The 21,134-nt window shown below is 45.9% G+C and overlaps 1 protein-coding gene across 1 annotated transcript in view; it reads right to left on the bottom strand.

The window, feature by feature from the left end:
- Positions 1-403: 403 nt before the first annotated feature.
- Positions 404-21,134, bottom strand: part of LOC144487609 (prosaposin-like) — a 44,544-nt gene continuing 23,813 nt past the window's right edge. Inside the window, exons 6-10 of the mRNA XM_078205698.1 lie at positions 18,049-18,229; positions 14,829-14,962; positions 9,826-9,903; positions 8,036-8,146; positions 404-723 (exon numbers count right to left, since the gene is read on the bottom strand). Coding sequence (XP_078061824.1) covers positions 688-723; positions 8,036-8,146; positions 9,826-9,903; positions 14,829-14,962; positions 18,049-18,229 — 540 coding nt within the window. The 3' untranslated portion in view covers positions 404-687. The remainder of the gene's footprint in view (positions 724-8,035; positions 8,147-9,825; positions 9,904-14,828; positions 14,963-18,048; positions 18,230-21,134) is intronic.

Here is a 21,134-nt window from a genome sequence, read left to right as displayed (position 1 = left end):
ATAAGCGGTATTCAGTCAGAGTTACACATTGCACAGTGTAAGAGTTGTGTGGCAAGATTAATCACAAGTTGTAAGCATAGGGAATTGAAACATCGCAGGCAGTAGGACAGAACTATTTGTCTTCATTCTGAGTTACATTTCGAAACAAAGATAGCAATGGCTTTTGGTTAAACTGAAGCAATATTACCCCAGAGATTTTGTTTTAATAATTTGCAGTGCAGAGGAGGTTTACCAGGATGTTGCCTGGTATGGAGGGGCTTGGTTATGAGGAGAGATTGGGGAAACTGGGGTTGTTCTCCTTGGAAAGACGGAGGATGAGGGGTGACCTAATAGAGGTGTATAAAATTATGAAAGGCATAGATAAGGTGGACGGTGGGAAGCTTTTCCCCGGGTCGGTGGTGACGTTCACGAGGGGTCATAGGTTCAAGGTGAAGTGGGGGAGGTTTAACACAGATATCAGAAGGACATATTTTACACAGAGGGTGGTGGGGGCCTGGAATGCGCTGCCGGGCAAGGTGGTGGAGGCGGACACACTGGGAACGTTTAAGACTTATCTAGATCGCCACATGAATGGAGTGGGAATGGAAAGATACAAAAGAATGGTCTAGTTTGGACCAGGGAGCGGCACGGGCTTGGAGGGCCGAAGGGCCTGTTCCTGTGCTGTATTGTTCTTTGTTCTTTGCTACTTTAGCGCCAGCCGTACTTCTCACAGTCATCAACGGCCTGTAAGAAAGGACAGACAAAAGATAAAAATGAGAGCTGTTATACACTTGGAGCTGTTGTTGTGTTGCTGCGCTGTCCCTTTAAAGGTTGACAATAAAGGATATCTCTTTAACCAGGAACCAGGCTGATTCCGGGGATGGCGGGACTGATGTATGAGGAGAGATTGACCAGGTTAGGATTGTTTTCGCTGGAGTTCAGATAAATGAGGGGGGATCTCAGAGAGACTTATAAAATTCTAACAGGACTAGACAGGGTAGATGCAGGGAGGATGTTCCCGATGGTGGGGGTGTCCAGAACCAGGGGTCACAGTCTGAGGATTCGGGGTAGACCATTTAGGACGGAGGTGAGGAGACATTTCTTCACCCAAAGAGCGGTGAGCCTGTGGGATTCATTACCACAGGAAGTAGTTAATGCCAAAACATTGAATGTGTTCAAGAGGCGGCTGGATATAGCACTTGGGGCGAATGGGGTCAAAGGTTATGGGGAGAAAGCAGGATTAGGCTATTGAGTTGGATGATCAGCCATGATTGTGATGAATGGCGGAGCAGGCTCGAAGGGCCGAATGGCCTCCTCCTGCTCCTACCTTCTATGTTTCTATGGTTCTGGGTTTAAAGGTCGATGCATGTATATAGTTCGTGGTGTCATCGGCTACTTCACAGGCTTTTGCCTAGTCTTGTTCAAACCTCTGTGGAGTGGCACGGTGGCACAATGGTTAGCACTGCTACCTCACAGTGCCAGGGACCCAGGTTCAATTCCAGCCTTGGGTGACTGTGTGGAGTTTTCCTTTCCAATTAAGTGTATTATGATTGTGTTAATGCTGCATTGTCTGCGCTTGTACATATGGTTTTGATGACTATGTAACATACAATGGTTATTTGTTGTAATGGAATGTTGGAAGTAAAGAGGGGGAGGGATGTTATATATTTGGAGCTGTTGTTATGCTCTCACTTCAACAGTTGAGTCACATGTATAGTTTGTGACATCATCACTTGCTTCGCGATCTTTTTCCTGGTCTAAATCGAGCCTCTGTAGAGTCAACACTGCATCAGTAAACTGCCCTTTCCCCATGAAGTTCCCATGGTCAATCCACCTAACCTGCACATCTTTGTTGACTGGGAGTGTCTCGGAGGGGAGTGTTGAATCGTTGGAGAAAATCTCCATTACAAGGGAGGAAGTGTTAGGTTTGTTAGAGAATATAAAGACTGACAAATCCCCAGGGCCTGATGGAATCTATCCAAGGCTGCTCAGGGAGACGAGAGGTGAAATCGTTGGGCCTCTGACGCAAATCTTTGTCTCGTCACTGGACGCAGGTGAGGTCCCAGAGGATTGGAGGATAGCTAATGTGGTCCCGTTATTTAAGAAGGGTAGGAAGGATAACCCGGGTAATTATAGGCCGGTGAGCTTGACGTCTGTGGTGGGGAAGTTGTTGGAGAAGATTCTTAGAGATAGGATGTATGCGCATTTAGAAAGGAATAAACTCATTAACAATAGTCAGCATGGTTTTGTGAGAGGGAGGTCATGCCTCACTAACCTGGTGGTGTTTTTTGAAGAAGTGACCAGAATGGTTGACGAAGGAAGGGCCGTGAATGTTGTCTATATGGACTTTAGTAAAGCATTTGACAAAGTCCCTCATGGTAGGCGAGTGAAAAAGGTTGGATCTCATGGGATAAAGGGGGAGGTGGCTAGATGGGTGGAGAACTGGCTTGGTCATAGAAGACAGAGGGTGGTAGTGGAAGGGTCTTTTTCCGGCTGGAGGCCTGTGACTAGTGGTGTTCCGCAGGGCTCTGTATTGGGACCTCTGCTGTTTGTGATTTATATAAATGATCTGAAAGAAGGAGTAACTGGGGTGATCAGTAAGTTTGCGGACGACACAAAACTGGCAGGACTTGCAGATAGTGAGGAACATTGTCAGAGGCTACAGAAGGATATAGATAGGCTGGAAATTTGGGCAAAGAAATGGCAGATGGAGTTCAATCCTGATCAATGCGAAGTGATGCATTTTGGTGGGAATAATGTAGGGAGGAGCTACACGATAAATGGAAGAACCATAAAGGGTGTAGAGACGCAGAGGGACCTGGGTGTGCAAGTCCACAGATCTTTGAAGGTGACGTCACAGGTGGAGAAGGTGGTGAAGAAGGCATATGGCATGCTTGCCTTTATAGGACGGGGCATAGAGTATAAAAGTTGGGGTCTGATGTTGCAGATGTATAGAACGTTGGTTCGGCCGCATTTGGAATACTGCGTCCAGTTCTGGTCGCCACACTACCAGAAGGACGTGGAGGCTTTGGAGAGAGTACAGAGGAGGTTTACCAGGATGTTGCCTGGTATGGAGGGGCTTGGTTATGAGGAGAGATTGGGGAAACTGGGGTTGTTCTCCTTGGAAAGACGGAGGATGAGGGGAGACTTAATAGAGGTGTATAAAATTATGAAAGGCATAGATAGGGTGAACGGTGGGAAGCTTTTCCCCGGGTCGGTGGTGACGTTCACGAGGGGTCATAGGTTCAAGGTGAAGGGGGGAGGTTTAACACAGATATCAGAAGGACATATTTTACACAGAGGGTCGTGGGGGCCTGGAATGTGTTGCCGGGCAAGGTGGTGGAGGCGGACACACTGGGAACGTTTAAGACTTATCTAGACAGCTATATGAACGGAGTGGGAATGGAGGGATACAAAAGAGTGGTCTAGTTTGGACCAGGGAGCGGCGCGGGCTAATTGTTCTTTGTTTCTCGTTTCAAGGCTTCATTCTATGATCATCTTGCTGGTGCCAGTACAGAGCGAGACTGCGGATAGTTGGGAACCTGTCTCGGGGGCAGGGAATTCAGATGGTGTTCGTAAAGCAGAAGTGGAAATGAATAGGGTTGGGAAGCATTTTCTGATCAGGGCCAGTGTGATCTCCTGGACTCGTTTCGATCGCCTCAGGGGGTCGGAGAGGAATTTCCCAGATTTTTTTTTCCCCATATTGGCCCTGGGGTTTTTTCACTCTGGGTTTTCGCCTCTCCCTGGAGATCACATGGTCTGGAATGGGGGGGTAGGGGTGAGTTAATAGGTTGTGATGAACAAAGCATCATAGCTGTGAGGGACAGCTTGGGGATAGGATATTAGGATGTAGATAGGCTGGGAAATTGGGCGGGGATCCTGGATTCAGGATTCAATCCTGGACCGGGGAGCGGCGCGGGCTTGGAGGGCCGAAGGGCCTGTTCCTGTGCTGTATTGTTCTTTGTTCTTTGTACTTTGGACACTAAGGGGCAATTTAGCATGGCAAATTGATCCCTGCACATCTTTGGACACTAAGGGTAATTTTGCATGGCCAGTTGGGGTGGAAACTAAAGGCCAAGACTGACAGAGTGGTTATCTCTGGACTCTTGCCTGTACCACGGGATAGTTTAGAGAGGAATAGGGAGAGGGAAGGTTTGAATTCATGGCTGAGGGGATGGTGCAGGAGGGAGGGGTTCAGGTACTTAAGCAATTGGGGCTCGTACTGGGGAAGGTGTGACCTCTATGAGAAGGATGGTCTACACCTTAATCAGAAGGGGACCAATATCCTGGGGGGTAAATTTGCTAAGGCCATGCAGGGAGGTTTAAACTGATTCGGGGGGGGGGAGGGATCCTGAGTAGTGGGGCTGAAAGTGAGGGATGCATGGATGGGGACTGCAATGCACGGCATTGCAGAGGTGGGGTGGAGCAGGGTTTGAAATGTGTATACTTCAATGCCAGGAGTATTCGCAATAAAGTGGGTGAACTTGCAGCGTGGATCAGTACCTGGGACTTCGATGTTGTGGCTATTTCAGAGACATGGATAGAGCAGGGGCAGGAATGGATGCTGCAGGTCCCGGGGTTCAAATGTTTTAGTCGAAGTAGGGAAGGAGGTAGAAGAGGGGGAGGGGTAGCATTATTGGTCAGAGATTGTATCACAGTGTCAGAGAGGAGGTTTGATGAGGACTTATCTGTTGAGGTAGTATGGGCGGAGATTAGAAATAGGAGAGGAGAGGTCACCCTGTTGGGAGTCTTTTATAGACCTCCTAAAAGTTCTAGAGAGGTTGAGGAAAGGATTGCGGAGTCAATCCTGCTTAGGAGTGAAAGTAATAGGGCAATTGTTATGGGGGATTTTAACTTGACTAATATTGACTGGAATTGTTATAGCTCTAGCTTGTTAGAGGGGTCAGTTTTTGTTCAAAGCGTGCAGGAAGGTTTTTTGACTCAGTATGTAGACAGGCCAACTAGAGGTGAGGCTATATTGGATCTGGTGCTGGGAAATGAGCCAGACCAGGTGCTAGACTTGGAAGTTGGTGTGCATTTTGGTGATAGTGACCACAATTCGGTTACGTTCACCTTAGTGATGGAAAGGGATAGGCATGAACCTCGGGCCAGTGGTTTTAGCTGGGGGAAGGGTAATTATGAGGCTATTAGGAGAGAATTAGGAAACATAGGTTGGACTAGGAGATTACAGGGACTGGGAACGTCCGACATGTGGAGTTTTTTCAAGGAGCAGCTACTGCGAGTCTGTGATAGGTATGTCCCTGTCAGGCAAGGAGGAATTGGTAGGGCTAGGGAACCGTGGTGCACCAAAAAAGTTTCTTTGTTGGTTAAAAAGAAAAAGGAGGCTTATGTTCGGATGAGACGTGAGCACTCGGGTAGTGCACTAGAAAGCTTTAGATTGGCTAAGAGGGAGTTGAAGAGCGAGCTTAGAAGGGCTAAAAGGGGACATGAGAAGACTTTGGCGGATAGGGTTAAAGAGAATCCTAAGGCGTTCTATAGGTATGTCAAGAACAGAAGGTTGGTTAGGGCAAGTTTAGGGCCAGTTATAGATGGCAGAGGGAAGTTATGTGTGGAACCGGAGGAGATTGGTGAAGCATTGAACCAATATTTCTCTTCGGTGTTCACGCAAGGGGACATGAATATAGCTGAGGAGGACACTGGGTTGCAGGGGAGTAGAATAGACAGTATTACAGTTGATAAGGAGGATGTGCAGGATATTCTGGAGGGTCTGAAAATAGATAAATCCCCTGGTCCGGATGGGATTTATCCAAGGATTCTCTGGGAGGCAAGAGAAGTGATTGCAGAGCCTCTGGCTCTGATCTTCAGGTCGTCGTTGGCCTCTGGTATAGTACCAGAAGATTGGAGGTTAGCGAATGTTGTCCCATTGTTTAAGAAGGGGAACAGAGACTTCCCCGGGAATTATAGACCGGTGAGTCTCACTTCTGTTGTCGGCAAGATGTTGGAAAAAATTATAAGGGATAGGATTTATAGTTATTTGGAGAGTAATGAATTGATAGGTGATAGTCAGCATGGTTTTGTGGCAGGTAGGTCGTGCCTTACTAACCTTATTGAGTTTTTTGAGAAAGTGACCAAGGAGGTGGATGGGGGCAAGGCAGTGGATGTGGTATATATGGATTTTAGTAAGGCGTTTGATAAGGTTCACCATGGTAGGCTTCTGCAGAAAATGCAGATGTATGGGATTGGGGGTGATCTAGGAAATTGGATCAGGAATTGGCTAGCGGATAGGAAACAGAGGGTGGTGGTTGATAGTAAATATTCATCATGGAGTGCGGTTACAAGTGGTGTACCTCAGGGATCTGTTTTGGGGCCACTGCTGTTTGTAATATTTATTAATGATCTGGATGAGGGTATAGTTGGGTGGATTGGCAAATTTGCTGATGACACCAAAGTCGGTGGTGTGGTAGACAGTGAGGAAGGGTGTCGTAGTTTGCAGGAAGACTTAGACAGGTTGCAAAGTTGGGCCGAGAGGTGGCGGATGGAGTTTAATGCGGAGAAGTGTGAGGTAATTCACTTTGGTAGGAATAACAGATGTGTTGAGTATAGGGCTAACGGGAGGACTTTGAATAGTGTGGAGGAGCAGAGGGATCTAGGTGTATGTGTGCATAGATCCCTGAAAGTTGGGAATCAAGTAGATAAGGTTGTTAAGAAGGCATATGGTGTCTTGGCGTTTATTGGTAGGGGGATTGAATTTAGGAGTCGTAGCGTTATGTTGCAACTGTACACAACTCTGGTGCGGCCGCACTTGGAGTACTGTGTGCAGTTCTGGTCCCCACATTACAGGAAGGATGTGGAGGCTTTGGAGAGGGTGCAGAGGAGGTTTACCAGGATGTTGCCTGGTATGGAGGGGAGATCCTATGAGGAGAGGCTGAGGGATTTGGGATTGTTTTCGCTGGAAAGGCGGCGGCTAAGAGGGGATCTTATTGAAACATATAAGATGATTAGAGGTTTAGATAGGGTGGATAGTGATAGCCTTTTTCCTCTGATGGAGAAATCCAGCACGAGGGGGCATGGCTTTAAATTGAGGGGGGGTAGTTATAGAACCGATGTCAGGGGTAGGTTCTTTACCCAGAGGGTGGTGAGGGATTGGAATGCCCTGCCAGCATCAGTAGTAAATGCGCCTAGTTTGGGGGCGTTTAAGAGATCCGTAGATAGGTTCATGGACGAAAAGAAATTGGTTTAGGTTGGAGGGTCACAGTTTTTTTTTTAAACTGGTCGGTGCAACATCGTGGGCCGAAGGGCCTGTTCTGCGCTGTAATGTTCTATGTTCTATGTTCTAATCCACCTAACATGCACAACTGGTAACACTAAGGGGCAACTTACCATGGCCAATCCACCTAACCTACATATCTTTGGACATGAAGGGGCAATTTAGCATGGCCAATCCCCCTAACCTGCACATCTTTGGACACTAAGGGGCAATTTAGCATGGCCAATCCACCTAACCTGCACATCTTGTGACACTAAGGGACAACTTAGCATGGCCAATCCACCTAACCTACATATCTTTGGACACTAAGGGGCAATTTAGCATGGCCAATCCACCTAGCCTACATATCTTTGGACACTAAGGAGCAATTTAGCATGGCCAATCCACCTAACCTGCACACCTTTGGACACTAAGGGGCAATTTAGCATGGCCAATCCACCTAACCTGCACACCTTTGGACACTAAGGGGCAATTTAGCATGACCAATCTACCTGACCTACACATCTGGGACACTAAGGGGCAATTTAGCATGGCCAATTAACCTCACTTGCACATCTTTGGAGTGTGGGGGGAGACCGGAGCACCCGAAGGAAAACCACGCAGACACAGGGAGAATGTTCAAACTCTTCACCAGACAGTGATCCAAGGCTGGATTTGAACCCAGTTCCCTGGTGCTCTGAGGCAGCAGTCCTAACCATTGTTCCACCGTGTTGTCGAAGTAATTAATATGAGACACAGGGTTTAAATCAGGTTAGAATGTCATCCATGTTGTGTTTATATATCTTTACCCATTGCCATCATTACACAGAGGGTTGATGTTCTGCTTACCTGACACTTGATGGCAATTTTTCGGTCTGAGCACAAGTGCGATGGGCCCCAGGTACATTCATCTCTTCCAAGCAACTGTACTTTCACTGCTCTGACACAGAGATCCAGTTCCTGTCACAAAATATATGTGAAATAAATGAAAGTCACCTTAGTCCCAGAGGCTACTCTCCCCCTTGCGGGAGAGAGTTAACTGATGGTGATTTAAGCCGAGGGTCACTACACCTCAGGCGAGGGGCATGGCTGAGAATGTAGAGCCTTCATGGATAACCTCAGCTAATCTGGGAATTGAACGCTCTGCCTCATGAACAAGCCATCCAGCCTACTGAGCTAACCAGCGTCCTGAGTAAATAAGGATGATCCTGATTGAGGCTTCTTCCTGGGTGGACATCGGTTGATAGAACTCCCTGAGAGATCCACAAAAGGGTACACTTTGTCCTTTTTACAAGATGGAGGAAGCAGTGAACCGGGTCACGATTCTCAACGTTTCCCCTCTCATGAATCTTGGCAGCGTTCCAGCTCGAAGGGTTCTCTTTGTTTCTGATACCCTGACCAAGTGTCTATTCTTCAAGCGAGCTGATGTCGACAGGTTGTTTGACTGACGGAACATCTGAACCTGATATCACCAGTCATTCTCACATTCTCTATCAGGTTTGTCACAGATTAGAAATTTCATTTTAACCAGAAAATATCAAAATCTAAAACAGTACAGCACAGAAGGAGGCCATTTGGCCCATTCAGTCTGCACCAGCTCATCACATGAATAATCAGATCAAACTCTCTGATGTCCATTCTCAACTTGAGATACAATAGAATACAAAAGCAGGGATGTGCTGCTGAGGCTTTATAAGGCTCTGGTCAGACCCCATTTGGAATATTGTGAGCAATTTTGGACCCCGTATCTAAGGAAGGATGTGCCGGCCTTGGAGAGGGTCCAGAGGAGGTTCACGAGAATGATCTCAGAAATGAAAGGCTTGAAGTATGAGGAGCGTTTGAGGACTCTGGGTCTGTGCTCGATGGAGTTTAGAAGGATGAGGGGGGGAATCTCATTGAAACTTACAGAATACTGAGAGGCCTGGATAGAGTGGACGTGGGGAAGATGTTTCCATTAGTCAGAGAGACTCGGATCCTAGGGCACAGCCTCAGAGTAAAAGGACGACCCTTTAGAATCATAGAAACCCTACAGTGCAGAAGGAGGCCATTCGGCCCATCGAGTCTGCACCGACCACAATCCCACCCAGGCCCTACCTCCACATATTTACCCGCTAATCCCTCTAACCTACGCATTTTAGGATTCTAAGGGGCAATTTTTAACTTGGCCAATCAACCTAACCCGCACATCTTTGGACTGTGGGAGGAAACTTATTGAATGGCGGGGCAGGCTCGAGGGGCTAGATGGCCTACTCCTGCTCCTATTTCTTATGTTCCTATTTCTTATGTAAACCGGAGCACCCGGAGGAAACCCACGCAGACACGAGGAGAATGTGCAAACTCCACACAGAGAACCGAGATGAGGAGGAATTTCTTTAGCCAGAGGGTTTGGTGAATCTGTGGAACTCTTTGCCGCAGAGGGCTGTGAAGGCCGGGTCACTGAGTGTCTTTAAGACAGAGATAGATAGGTTCTTGATTGGTAAAGGGGTCAAAGGTTACGGGGAAAAGGCGGGAGAATGGGGTTGAGAAATCTATCAGCCGTGATTGAATGGTGGAGCAGACTCGATGGGCCGAATGGCCTAATTCTGCTCTTATATCTTATAGTGGAGAATGAGCATGCGAATGAACCTTCATACACTTACCCCACAAAGATCTCTTTCCTCCTGGTTCTCAAGAAGAGTGCTGAGTGTGGGTTTATTGGAGCGAATGAAGTCTTCACACTGTAAGAACCAGATCAAAGGAAAAAAGAATCATTCCAATCCAGTGTAACTAATGGCCTCCATTGGTTCAATACCCTTCACAATCTAAGAGGTTGATACATTGGTGACAAAATAGAAACACAAAGCAAGGGGAAAATAGGGCAACAAATGTATTATATATCGTATAATATATAAATAGCACTTCCAATGTAATAAGATGTGGACATCTGAAAGCACAATTTGACACTGTGCCACATAGAATTACATTAAAGCAGCTGGTTCATAGTCTGGTCAAAGAAGTAGGTGTGATCAGCCATCTTGGACAGAGAAACAAAGATGGCTGAGGAGGTGAAGAGGTTTGTGGAGGCAATTTTGGATCTTAGAGTCTAGGCAGCTGATACAGCGGGCCACAATTCGGGATTAAATCTCACGCTGGGTGCCCCAGACTCTGCAATGATGCACTTTTGGCAAACTTCATTCGAAACACAAAAGGTGTTTATTAATAAGAACAACTCGACAGCAATCCAGCAGCCAGCTTAGCTGCCCGAGGCACTGAGTTCAAATCCAACCAAGGCAGATGGAGAAATTTGAATTCAATTAAAATCTTGAATCAAAAGAGTCCCTCCAGTGCAGAAGAGGCAATTCGGCCCATCGACTCAGTACCGACTACCCAACAGAGCATCTTACCCAAACCCTACTCTCCTAACTCCACGTATTTTCCCCACTGATCCCCCTGACCTACACATCTTGGGACACGAAGGGGGTAACTAAGCATGACTAATGCACCTAACCGATAAATCTTTGGACACTAAGGGGCAATTTAGCACGGCCAATCCACCTGACCTACACATCTTTGGACACTAAGGGGCAATTTAGCATGGCCAATCCATCTAACCTGTACATCGTAAGACTGTGAGAGGAAACCGGAACACCCGGAAGAAACCCACGCAGACACAAGGAGAACTCTACCCAAGGCAGGAACTGAACCAGGTCCCAGGCGCTATCAGGCGCAGTGCTAAACATTGTGCCATCATGCCACCTGTCATGACCTGGAAACCATTGTTGGTTCCTGTAAAAACCCATCTATTTCACTGAGGAAATCTGCCGTCCTTACCCGGCCTGGCCTACATGTAACTCCAGTTCCACAGCAATGGTTGACTCCCAACTGCCCTTTGAAGTGGCCTAGCAAACCACTCAGTTCAAGGCCGAATAAGAGATGGGCAAAAAATGCTGGCCCAGCCAATGACGCCCACATCCCATGAATGAATCAAATAAACCCACCAACCAATCAGTATTCTCTTCCAATGTGGTTTAAATTGTTGTTTTCCCTTTATTCTTGCAAAGTTTCCTGAAGAATACAAGATGAAAAACTTCGACAAGTCTCTTTTTTTTCAGCAGTACTATCTATTTCCCTCTGTAGACCCCTTATGTCCCCTGCATAACATTCTCTGCTACCTAGCGTTGTATCATCAGCAAACATAGTGACCGCATCTCCAATCCCTCATGCATGGCATTGACATAGATCGGAAATAGTTGACACCCAGCACTGATTCCTGTGGCACCCCATCAGGACAACCATGAACATGACCCATTTCTCTGTTTCCTGTTTGCTAGTCCCCAACGAATAGATCAAGAGTGCAAGAGAGAGATCTGGGCGGAGGAAGAGTATTGGGGATGGATGAAAGAATCCATTGAGCAGTGGGGAGGAGTTCTGTACAAAGAGTAAGTGTGGAGATGAAGGCGAGGCGTGTTTATCCAACATCATTATCACCGTTACTGATGGACCAATGCTGCCAGGAATGCTTGCTGATCCAAAATGGCCTCCCCGTGCCCAACTCTGATTATGGAAGGGAAGCTTTGTGTTGCTGAGTGTTGCACATTTTAATCAGACACACTTTATCTATTTGACAGATTAGTGGAATCCTGGTTTGCAGTACATTATCTGATCTCTTTGCTGATGCAGTGTATGGTACTGCTACCTATTGTAAAACAATGCCTCTCTGCGATTTGTCACATAAGATGCTGGTGATGTCATCAGAGGCATTAGCGGGTTTTTAATCCAAGTTGGACTTGTAAATAAAGCTGCATCGGTTTGTCTCAGTGACCCGCGGTGTGGCACATTAAGGAAGCTTTCTGTGTCCAGATCACCTGTCCTCGCCAATGCTATAGTTAAGAAGGCCCACCAACACCTCTACTTTCTCAGGAGGCGAAGGAAATCCGGCATGTCCGCTACCACTCGCACCATTCTTTATAGAAAGCATCCTTTCCGGATGTATCACAGCTCCTGCTCCGGCCAAGACTGCAAGGAGCTACAAAGGGTTGTGAGCGTAGCCCAGTCCATCACGCAAACCAGCCTCCCATCTATTGGCTCCGACTACACTTCCCGCTGCCTCGGAAAAGCAGCCAGCATAATCAATGACCCCAGGTAACCCGGACATTCTCTCTTCCACCTTCTTCTGTCGGGAAAAAGATACAAAAGTCTGAGGTCACGTCCCAACTGTCTCAAAAACAGCTTCTTCCCCGCTGCCATCAGACTTTTGAATGGACCTACCTTGCATTAAGCTGATGAGGGGTCCTGTGTATCCTTAGCCCTGTCTGCTTCTGTCTATGCATTAATTTTAAGATATTTCTGCCTGTGCATCATTACATTTAAATGCTGGACTGTAGGGGTTAATTTACTCTGCTACACTGGACAATTGTAGCTAACTTGACTACATGTAGAATCAGAAGGCATGATGGGTAAGCTAGAAATGACTGCATTCCTGAAGGGTACACAATGCAGGCAAACAACAGTTTTCCAGAACAGCAGCTGTGAGGATTGTTTTTCTAGACGGAGAGAGCCTGTGAAAAACACTTCCAATAATGAGATAAGGGCCTCTCGTCTCTTCAAACGAATGAGTGGACCCAACTGTGATCTTTCTCCACACCGTGGCTTCAACTGTTATTTTCTACATGGAGAAAGGCTTAGGAAATCAGAAGCACAAAGGGACTTGGGAATCCTTGCTCAAGGTTCTCTTAAGGTTAACTTGCAGATTCACTCGGCAGTTCGGAAGGCAAATGCAATGTTAGCATTCATGTTGAGAGGGCTAGAATACAAGAGCAGGGATGTACTTCTGAGGCTGTATAAGGCTCTGGTCAGACCCCATTTGGAGTGTTGTGAGCAGTTTTGGGCCCCATGTCTAAGGAAGGATGTGCTGGCCTCGGAAAGGGTCCAGAGGAGGTTCACAAGAATGATCCCGGGAATGAAGAGCTTGTCGTATGAGGAACGGTTGAGGACTCTGGGTCTGTACTCGTTGGAGTTTAGAAGGATGAGGGGGGATCTTATTGGAACTTACAGGATACTGCGAGGCCTGGATAGAGTGGATGTGGAGAGGATGTTGCCACTAGGAGGAAAAACTAGAACCAGAGGGCACAACCTCAGATTAAAGTTGTTGTTTGTCATCTATATCAATGATCTGGATGATAATGTGGTAAATTGGATCAGCAAATTTGCTGATGATACAAAGATTGGAGGTGTAGTGGACAGTGAGGAAGGTTTTCAAAGCTTGCAGAGGGATTTGGACCAACTAGAAAAATGGGTTGAAAAATGGCAAATGGAATTTAACGCAGACAAGTGTGAGATATTGCACTTTGGAAGGACAAACCAAAGTAGAACGTATAGGGTAAATGGTAGGACTCCGAAGAGTGCAGTTGAACAGAGGGATCTGGGAATATAGGTACAGAATTCCCTAAAAGTGATGTCACAGGTGGATAGGGTCGTAAAGAGTGCCTTTGGTACATTGGCCTTTATAAATCGGAGTATCGAGTATAAAAGTTGGAGTGTTATGGTAAGGTTATATAAGGCATTGCTGAGGCCGAATTTAGAGTATTGTGTACAGTTTTGGTCACCTAGTTACAGGAAGGATGTAAATAAGGTTGAAAGAGTGCAGAGAAGGTTCACAAGGATGTTGCTGGGACTTGAGAAGCTGAGTTACAGAGAGAGATTGAATAGGTTGGGACTTTATTCCCTGGAGCGTAGAAGATTGAGGGGAGATTTGATAGAGGTGTATAAGATTTTGATGGGTATAGACAGAGTGAATGCAAGCAGGTTTTTTCCACTGAGGCTGGGGGAGAAAAAAACCAGAGGGTATGGGTTAAGGGTGAAAGGAGAAAAGTTTAAAGGGAATATTAGGGGGGGCGTCTTCACGCAGAGAGTGGTGGGAGTGTGGAATGAGCTGCCAGATAAAGTGGTAAATGCGGGGTCACTATTAACATTTAAGAAAAACTTGGACGGGTTCATGGATGAGAGGGGTGTGGAGGGATATGGTCTAAGTGCAGGTCAGTGGGACTAGGCAAAAAATGGTTCGGCACAGACAAGAAGGGCCAAAAGGCCTGTTTCTGAGCTGTAATTTTGTATGGTTCTATGGTTCTAAAGGGACGATCCTTTAAAACAGAGATGAGGAGGAATTTCTTCAGCCAGAGAGTGGTGAATCTGTGGAACTCTTTGCCGCAGAAGGCTGTGGAGGCCAGGTCATTGAGTGTTTTTAAGACAGCGATAGACAGGTTCTTGATTAATAAGGGGATTCTGGGGAAAAGGCAGGAGAATGGGGATGAGAAAAATATCAGCCATGATTGAATGGCGGAGCAGACTCGATGGGCTGAGTGGCCTAATTCTGCTCCTATGTCTTATGGTCTTATGGACGTAACCTATAATCTGCATCCTCTCCTTTCCTTCTCTATGAATGGTATGCTTTGTCCGCAAAGTGCACAATAAACAATACTTTTCACTGTATCCCAGTACATGTGACAATAATAAATCAAACAATACTTTTCACTGTGTCCCAGTACATGTGACAATAATAAATCAAATCAAATCAAATTAATTTCTTCCTTGCTGTGAAATCGGTCAGAAACAATTAAACCGAAACAACGCACTCCCCTTTCAATTCCCTCTTCCTGCAACTCACCACCAGTTTGGAGATATCAGAATACGGGTTGCAGGCCCCTGACAGAAGGATGTCCACTCCTGTGCCCTCTGTGCGAGCTGACTGGAGCTGTTGCATTAGGTTCTCACACATATCACATTCCATAATCGGCAGCACTGTGGATTGTGGGAGAAATTCAGGTTAAACAGTGTCAAGAGTCGAACACAATTTCTTCCTGGCCAAACAATAAATGGATGCTTTTAATTTATCAGCTGGAACAAGAGGAGAAACACCAATGAGAAAGTAATCGGCATCAATGGAGCTTCTGATTCGCTCCGTCCGAGGGAAATACGCACAGCCTCAAAGCAAGTTAATGTCATCAACCTCTGGTATGGACAGCGGCCAATCCTGAACCCCACCATAAACTAATTGGAAAGTTTATAGGTTTAAGGTGCGAGGGGCAAGGTTTAAAGGAGATGTACGAGGCAGGTTTTTTACACAGAGGGTGGTGGGTGCCTGGAACTCGCTGCCGGGGGAGGTAGTGGAAGTAGATACAAAGAACAAAGAAGATTACAGGAACAGGCCCTTCGGCCCTCCAAGCCTGCACCGACCATGCTGCCCGTCTGAACTAAATCCCCCCTACCCTTCTGGGAACCATATCCCTCTATTCCCATCCTATTCATGTATTTGTCAAGACGCCCTTTAAAAGTCACTACCGTATCCGCTTCCACTATCTCCCCCGGCAACGAGTTCCAGGCACCCATCACCCTCTGTGTAAAAAATCTGCCTCGTACATCTCCTTTAAACCTTGCCCCTCGCACCTTAAACCTGAGCCCCCTCGTAATTGACTCTTCCACCCTAGGGAAAAGAAATACGTTCGTGACTTTTAAGGGGAGTCTTGACAAGTACATGAATAGGATGGGAATAGAGGGATATGGTCCCTGGAAGGGTAGGGGGTTTTAGTTCAGCCGGGCAGCATGGTCGGTGCAGGCTTGAAGGGCCGAAGGGCCTGTTCCTGTGCTGTAATTTTCTTTGTTCTTTGCTTCTGTGTCAAGTCCATTTATTGAGCAAAGCTCTCATATTTTCTATTACAATATGTGCTGCATACAGTGCACACCAAGTTTTGGCAAAACGCTAACATGAGGAAGGTTCTTTTGTTGCTGCATTGCATGGCTGTGATCTGAGATACACTGGCCGAGAGTGTAGTGGAGACAGATTCAATCCAGGCCTTCCAAAGGGAGAATTATTTCAAGAGAAAACATTGCAGGGCAGAGTGAGACTCGCTGAGTTATTCATGCAGTTTCAGCATGGATGTGACTCTAAGAATAGCCTCGTGGTCTGTAACCAGTCTGTCATTCAGTTTGTTTGCTTTGTGTATCTCCATACCCAGACTGGCTTTATAGGCTTTGCAGATGGTGTGGGAAGTGGTGGAAGGATTCCTCAGCGGATTATCAGCCCCTTTGAACACTCCTTCCGTAGCCAACAAGGATGATGGGGACATTGGAAACGTGGGCCAGAATTAGAGTCATGGAGGTTTACAGCATGGAAACAGGCCCTTCGGCCCAACTTGTCCATGCCGCCCTTTTTCTTCAAACCCTAAGCTAGTCCCAATTGCCCACATTTGCCCCATATCCCTCCATACCCATCTTACCCATGTAACTATCTAAATGCTTTTGAAAGGATAAAATTGTTCCAGACACTCACCACCCTCTGTGTGAAAAAATTGCCCCTCTGGACCCTTTTGTATCTCTCCCCTCTCACCTTAAACCTATGCCCTCTAGTTTTAGACTCCCCTACCTTTGGGAAAAGATATTGACTATCTAGCTGATCTATGGCCCTCATTATTTTATAGACCTCTATAAAATCACACCTCAGCCTTCTACGCTCCAGAGAAAAAAGTCCCAGTCTATCCAGCCTCTCCTTATAACTCAAACCATCAAGTCCCGGTAGCATCAAAGAACAAAGAACAAAGAAAATTACAGCACAGGAACAGGCCCTTCGGCCCTCCAACCCTGCACTGACCATGCTGCCCGACTGAACTAAAACCCCCTACCCTTCCGGGGACCATATCCCTCTATTGCCATCCTATTCATGTACTTGTCAAGACGCCCCTTAAAAGTCACTGCCGTATCCGCTTCCACTCCCTCCCCTGGCAGCGGGTTCCAGGCACCCACCACCCTCTGTGTAAAAAATCTGCCTCGTACATCTCCTTTAAACCTTGCCCCTCGCACCTTAAACCTATTCCCCCTACTAATTGACTCTTCCACCCCGGGAAAAAGCTTCTGACTATCCACTCTGTCCATGCCTCCCATAATCTTGTAGGCTTCTATCAGGTTGCCCTTCAACCTCCGTCGTTCCAGTGAGAACAAACCAAGTTTCTCCAACCTCTCCTCATAACTAATGCCCTCTATACCAATCAACATCCTGGTAAATCTTTTCTGTACCCTCGCCAAAGCCTCCACATCCTTCTGGTAGTGTGGTGACCAGAATTGAACACTATATTCCAAGTGCGGCCTAACTAAGGTTCTATAAAGCTGCAACATGACCTGCCAATTTTTAAACTCAATGCCCCGGCCGATGAAGGCAAGCATGCCATATGTCTTCTTGACTACCTTCTCCACCTGCGTTGCCACTTTCAGTGACCTGTGTACCTGTACACCCAGATCCCTCTGCCTATCAATACTCTTAAGGGTTCTGCCATTTATTGTATATTTCCTATCTGTATTAGACCTTCCAAAATGCATTACCTCACATTTGTCCGGATTAAACTCCATCTGCCATCTCTCTGCCCAGGTCTCCAACCGATCAATATCCTGCTGTATCCTCTGATGGTCCTCATCGCCATCCGCAAATCCACCAACCTTTGAGTCGTCCGCAAACTTACCAATCAAACCAGTTAGATTTTCCTCCAAATCATTTATATATATATTACAAACAGCAAAGGTCCCAGCACTGATCCCTGAGGAACACCACTTGTCACAGCCCTCCATTCAGAAACATCCTAGTAAATCTTTTCTGCACTCTTTCTAGTTTAATAATATCCTTTCTATAATAGGGTGATCAGAATTCTCTGGCCATTCTCGCTGGCTGGTTTGTGATGATACTGTTTCTTTAAGGAACATATTTGTGTCACCGATTTCCAATCACAGCTCAACTGAGCGTGACCTGTTCGAGTCAGCGGGGGTCGCTGCCATCCTGAAAATTCTGCCCATTTACCTGAATGCCACCTGCTTTGGGTTCTAAATCTCTGGGGGTTGCGTACCTGTCTCCCTTATCTCGATGGAGCAGGCGCGTAGAATGTTGCACACATTATCGGGCGAGAGTTTTTCGTAGAGCAGGTCAATGGCCCTCATTCCAGTCCCATTCATAAAGATGGTGCACTTTATCATGTAATCGTCCGGTAAGAAGCTGCAGATCATATTGATGACTGTGGAGATGAACGTCTGGAGAAGGAAGTGATACATTCAAATCAAAACAGAAACTACTCAGTACAATTGCACCTCTTCACATTTCTAGGTGTCCAGATCACCAACAACCTGTCCTGGTCCCTCCACGCCGACACTATAGTTAAGAAAGTCCACCAACGCCTCTACTTTCTCAGGAGGCTAAGGAAATTTGGCATGTCCTCGATGATTCTCACTAAATTTTACAGATGCACCATAGAAAACATCTTTCCTGGTTGTATCACATGGCTCCTGCTCTGACCAAGACTGCAAAAAGCTACAAAGGGTCGTGAACGTAGCCCAGTCCATCACGCAAACCAGCCTCCCATCCACTGACTCTGTCTACACTTCCCGCTGCCTCGGGAAAAGCAGCCAGCATAATCAAGGACCCCACGCACCCCGAACATTCTCTCTTCCACCTTCTTCCGTCAGGAAAAAGATACAAAAGTCTGAGGTCACGTACCAACCGACTCAAGAACAGCTTCTTCCCTGCTGCTGTCAGACTTTTGAATGGACCAACAATATATTAAGTTGATCTTTCTCTACACCCTAGCTGTGACTGTAACACTACATTCTCCACCCTCACCTTTCCTTCTCCCCTATGTACTCTATAAACGGTATGCTTTGTCTGTATAGCGCGCAAGAAACAATACTTTTCACTGTATCCCAGTACATGTGACAATAAATCAAATTATATTAAGCTGATCTTTCTCTACACCCTAGCTGTGACTGTAACACTACATTCTGCACCCTCTCCTTTCCTTCTCCCCTGTGTACTCTATGAACGGTATGCTTTGTTTGTATACTGTGCAAGAAACAATACTTTTCACTGTATCCCAGTACATGTGACAATAATAAATCAAACAATACTTTTCACTGTATCCCAATACATGTGACAATAATAAATCAAACAATACTTTTCACTGTATCCCAGTACATGTGACAATAATAAATCAAACAATACTTTTCACTGTATCCCAATACACGTGACAATAATAAATCAAATCAAAGTCAAATTTGTGCTTCATTTGCAGTTTGCTTTTACGTTATAATTCTTGATGGAAATCCACAAAGACTTTGAAACCTTCCCTTTCGCTGATCAAGGCACTCAGTAGTTGATCCTGGAGTATTTTGAGGACAATGCTGAGTGTTTGTTTGGGACACGGAGAGAAGTCATGGTCCCCGCTGCTTCTCCTGTTGCCTGCCTCCTTACTACTCCCCCTCCTCCAGCTGCGAACCACTTTAACCCCTCCACCTCAATCATGCATGACATTTTTTACCCTTTTGATATTCACCAACCAATCAAAGAAATGCCCCAGTAAAATGACCACACCAATTATGTGGGAGCCACTCACAAATATTGTTCGACAGCGATGCTGTGAATCATTAATATTAAGTGCAGAAATGATATCATAGTGTTAATTTGTGTGCACCGTACCGTCAGTATTAAACAAAGCAAAAAGTTAATTGAGTGGAAAACATCCTATTCATTATTTATAACATTGCGCAGGCGATCACCCTGATTTTGGTGAGTGCATCAGCTCTCATTAATATGTTCTGTGTATCATGTCAGACTGACACACTGATGACAATTCACATTTGAGTAATACTTGCAACCCCAATAAACGTAGAGAAACTTTTCCATTTTGTAGGAGCAGTCGAAGGTTTTCTGCTGCCTGGGTGTGTGACATTACTCAATCTAATTATTTCATACAAGGGGTGTAATTGGATTTAATTTTATCAGTAATTTCACAGGGGAGAAACGGTCAAAAGATTTCAGAGCAATAATATGGAGCGAGTGAATATTATGAGTCTTCACTGAGAGAGAAGTGTTGGAGTCCTCAGGTGTCTCCGTGCACCACAAATTTTAAGAGGCCAGAGGATAAAGGCTGAATCATAGAGTCATAGAGGTTTACAGCATGTAAACAGGCCCTTCGGCCCACCTTGTCCATGCCACCCTTTTTAAGCTAATCCCAATTGCCCGCATTTGGCCCATATCCCTCTATATCCTTCTTACCCATGTAACTGTCTAAATGCTTTTCAAAAGACAAAATTGTACCAGCCTCTACTACTCCCTCTGGCAGCTCGTTCCAGACACTCACCACCCTCTGTGTGAAAAAATTGCCCCTCTGGATCCTTTTGTATCTCTCCCCTCTCACCTTAAACCTATGCCCTCAAGTTTTAGACTCCCCTACCTTTGGGAAAAGATGTTGACTATCTATCTTATCTATGCCCCCTCATTATTCTATAGACCTCTATAAGGTCACCCCTGCGCCTCCTATGCTCCAGAGAAAGTCTATCCTGCCTCTCCTTATATCTCAAACTATCAAGTCCCGGTAGCAATCTGGTAAATCTTTTCTGCACTCTTTCTAGTTTAATAATATCCTTTTTATAATAGGGTGACCAGAATTGCACACAGTATTCCAAGTGTGGCCTTACCAATGTCTTGTACAACTTCAACAAGACGTCCCAACTCCTGTATTCCATGTTCTGACCGATGAAACCAAGCATGCCGAATGCCTTCTTCACCACTCTGTCCACCTGTGACTCTACTTTCAAGGAGCTATGAACCTGTACCCCTAGATCTCTTTGTTCTGTAACTCTCCCCAACGCCCTACCATTAACTGAGTAAGTAACTGAATGGTTAACCATATCTACCTTTCCTTAATAAGCAAGTCTAAAGACCGTGCTTGTCATGACTGTATATTTTGAATATCTACAATGCACCACAGCTTTATCACAATATTTCGGTGCCCCAAAAAAACTCTACAAAGCTACAAAGATAGAATGGGATGAGAGGTAAGTAGATACAATGACAAAACTGAAGTCAACGGTGAAGATTCTTGATAATCCTGTGCACGGTAAAGCAAGTGACTGATTCACTCTGAGCCCATTGCACACATCT

This window comes from Mustelus asterias, unplaced genomic scaffold (genome assembly GCF_964213995.1).
Source record: "Mustelus asterias unplaced genomic scaffold, sMusAst1.hap1.1 HAP1_SCAFFOLD_920, whole genome shotgun sequence".
In the NCBI taxonomy this organism is placed as follows: domain Eukaryota; kingdom Metazoa; phylum Chordata; class Chondrichthyes; order Carcharhiniformes; family Triakidae; genus Mustelus; species Mustelus asterias.
This window is presented reverse-complemented; position numbering and strand designations above follow the sequence as displayed.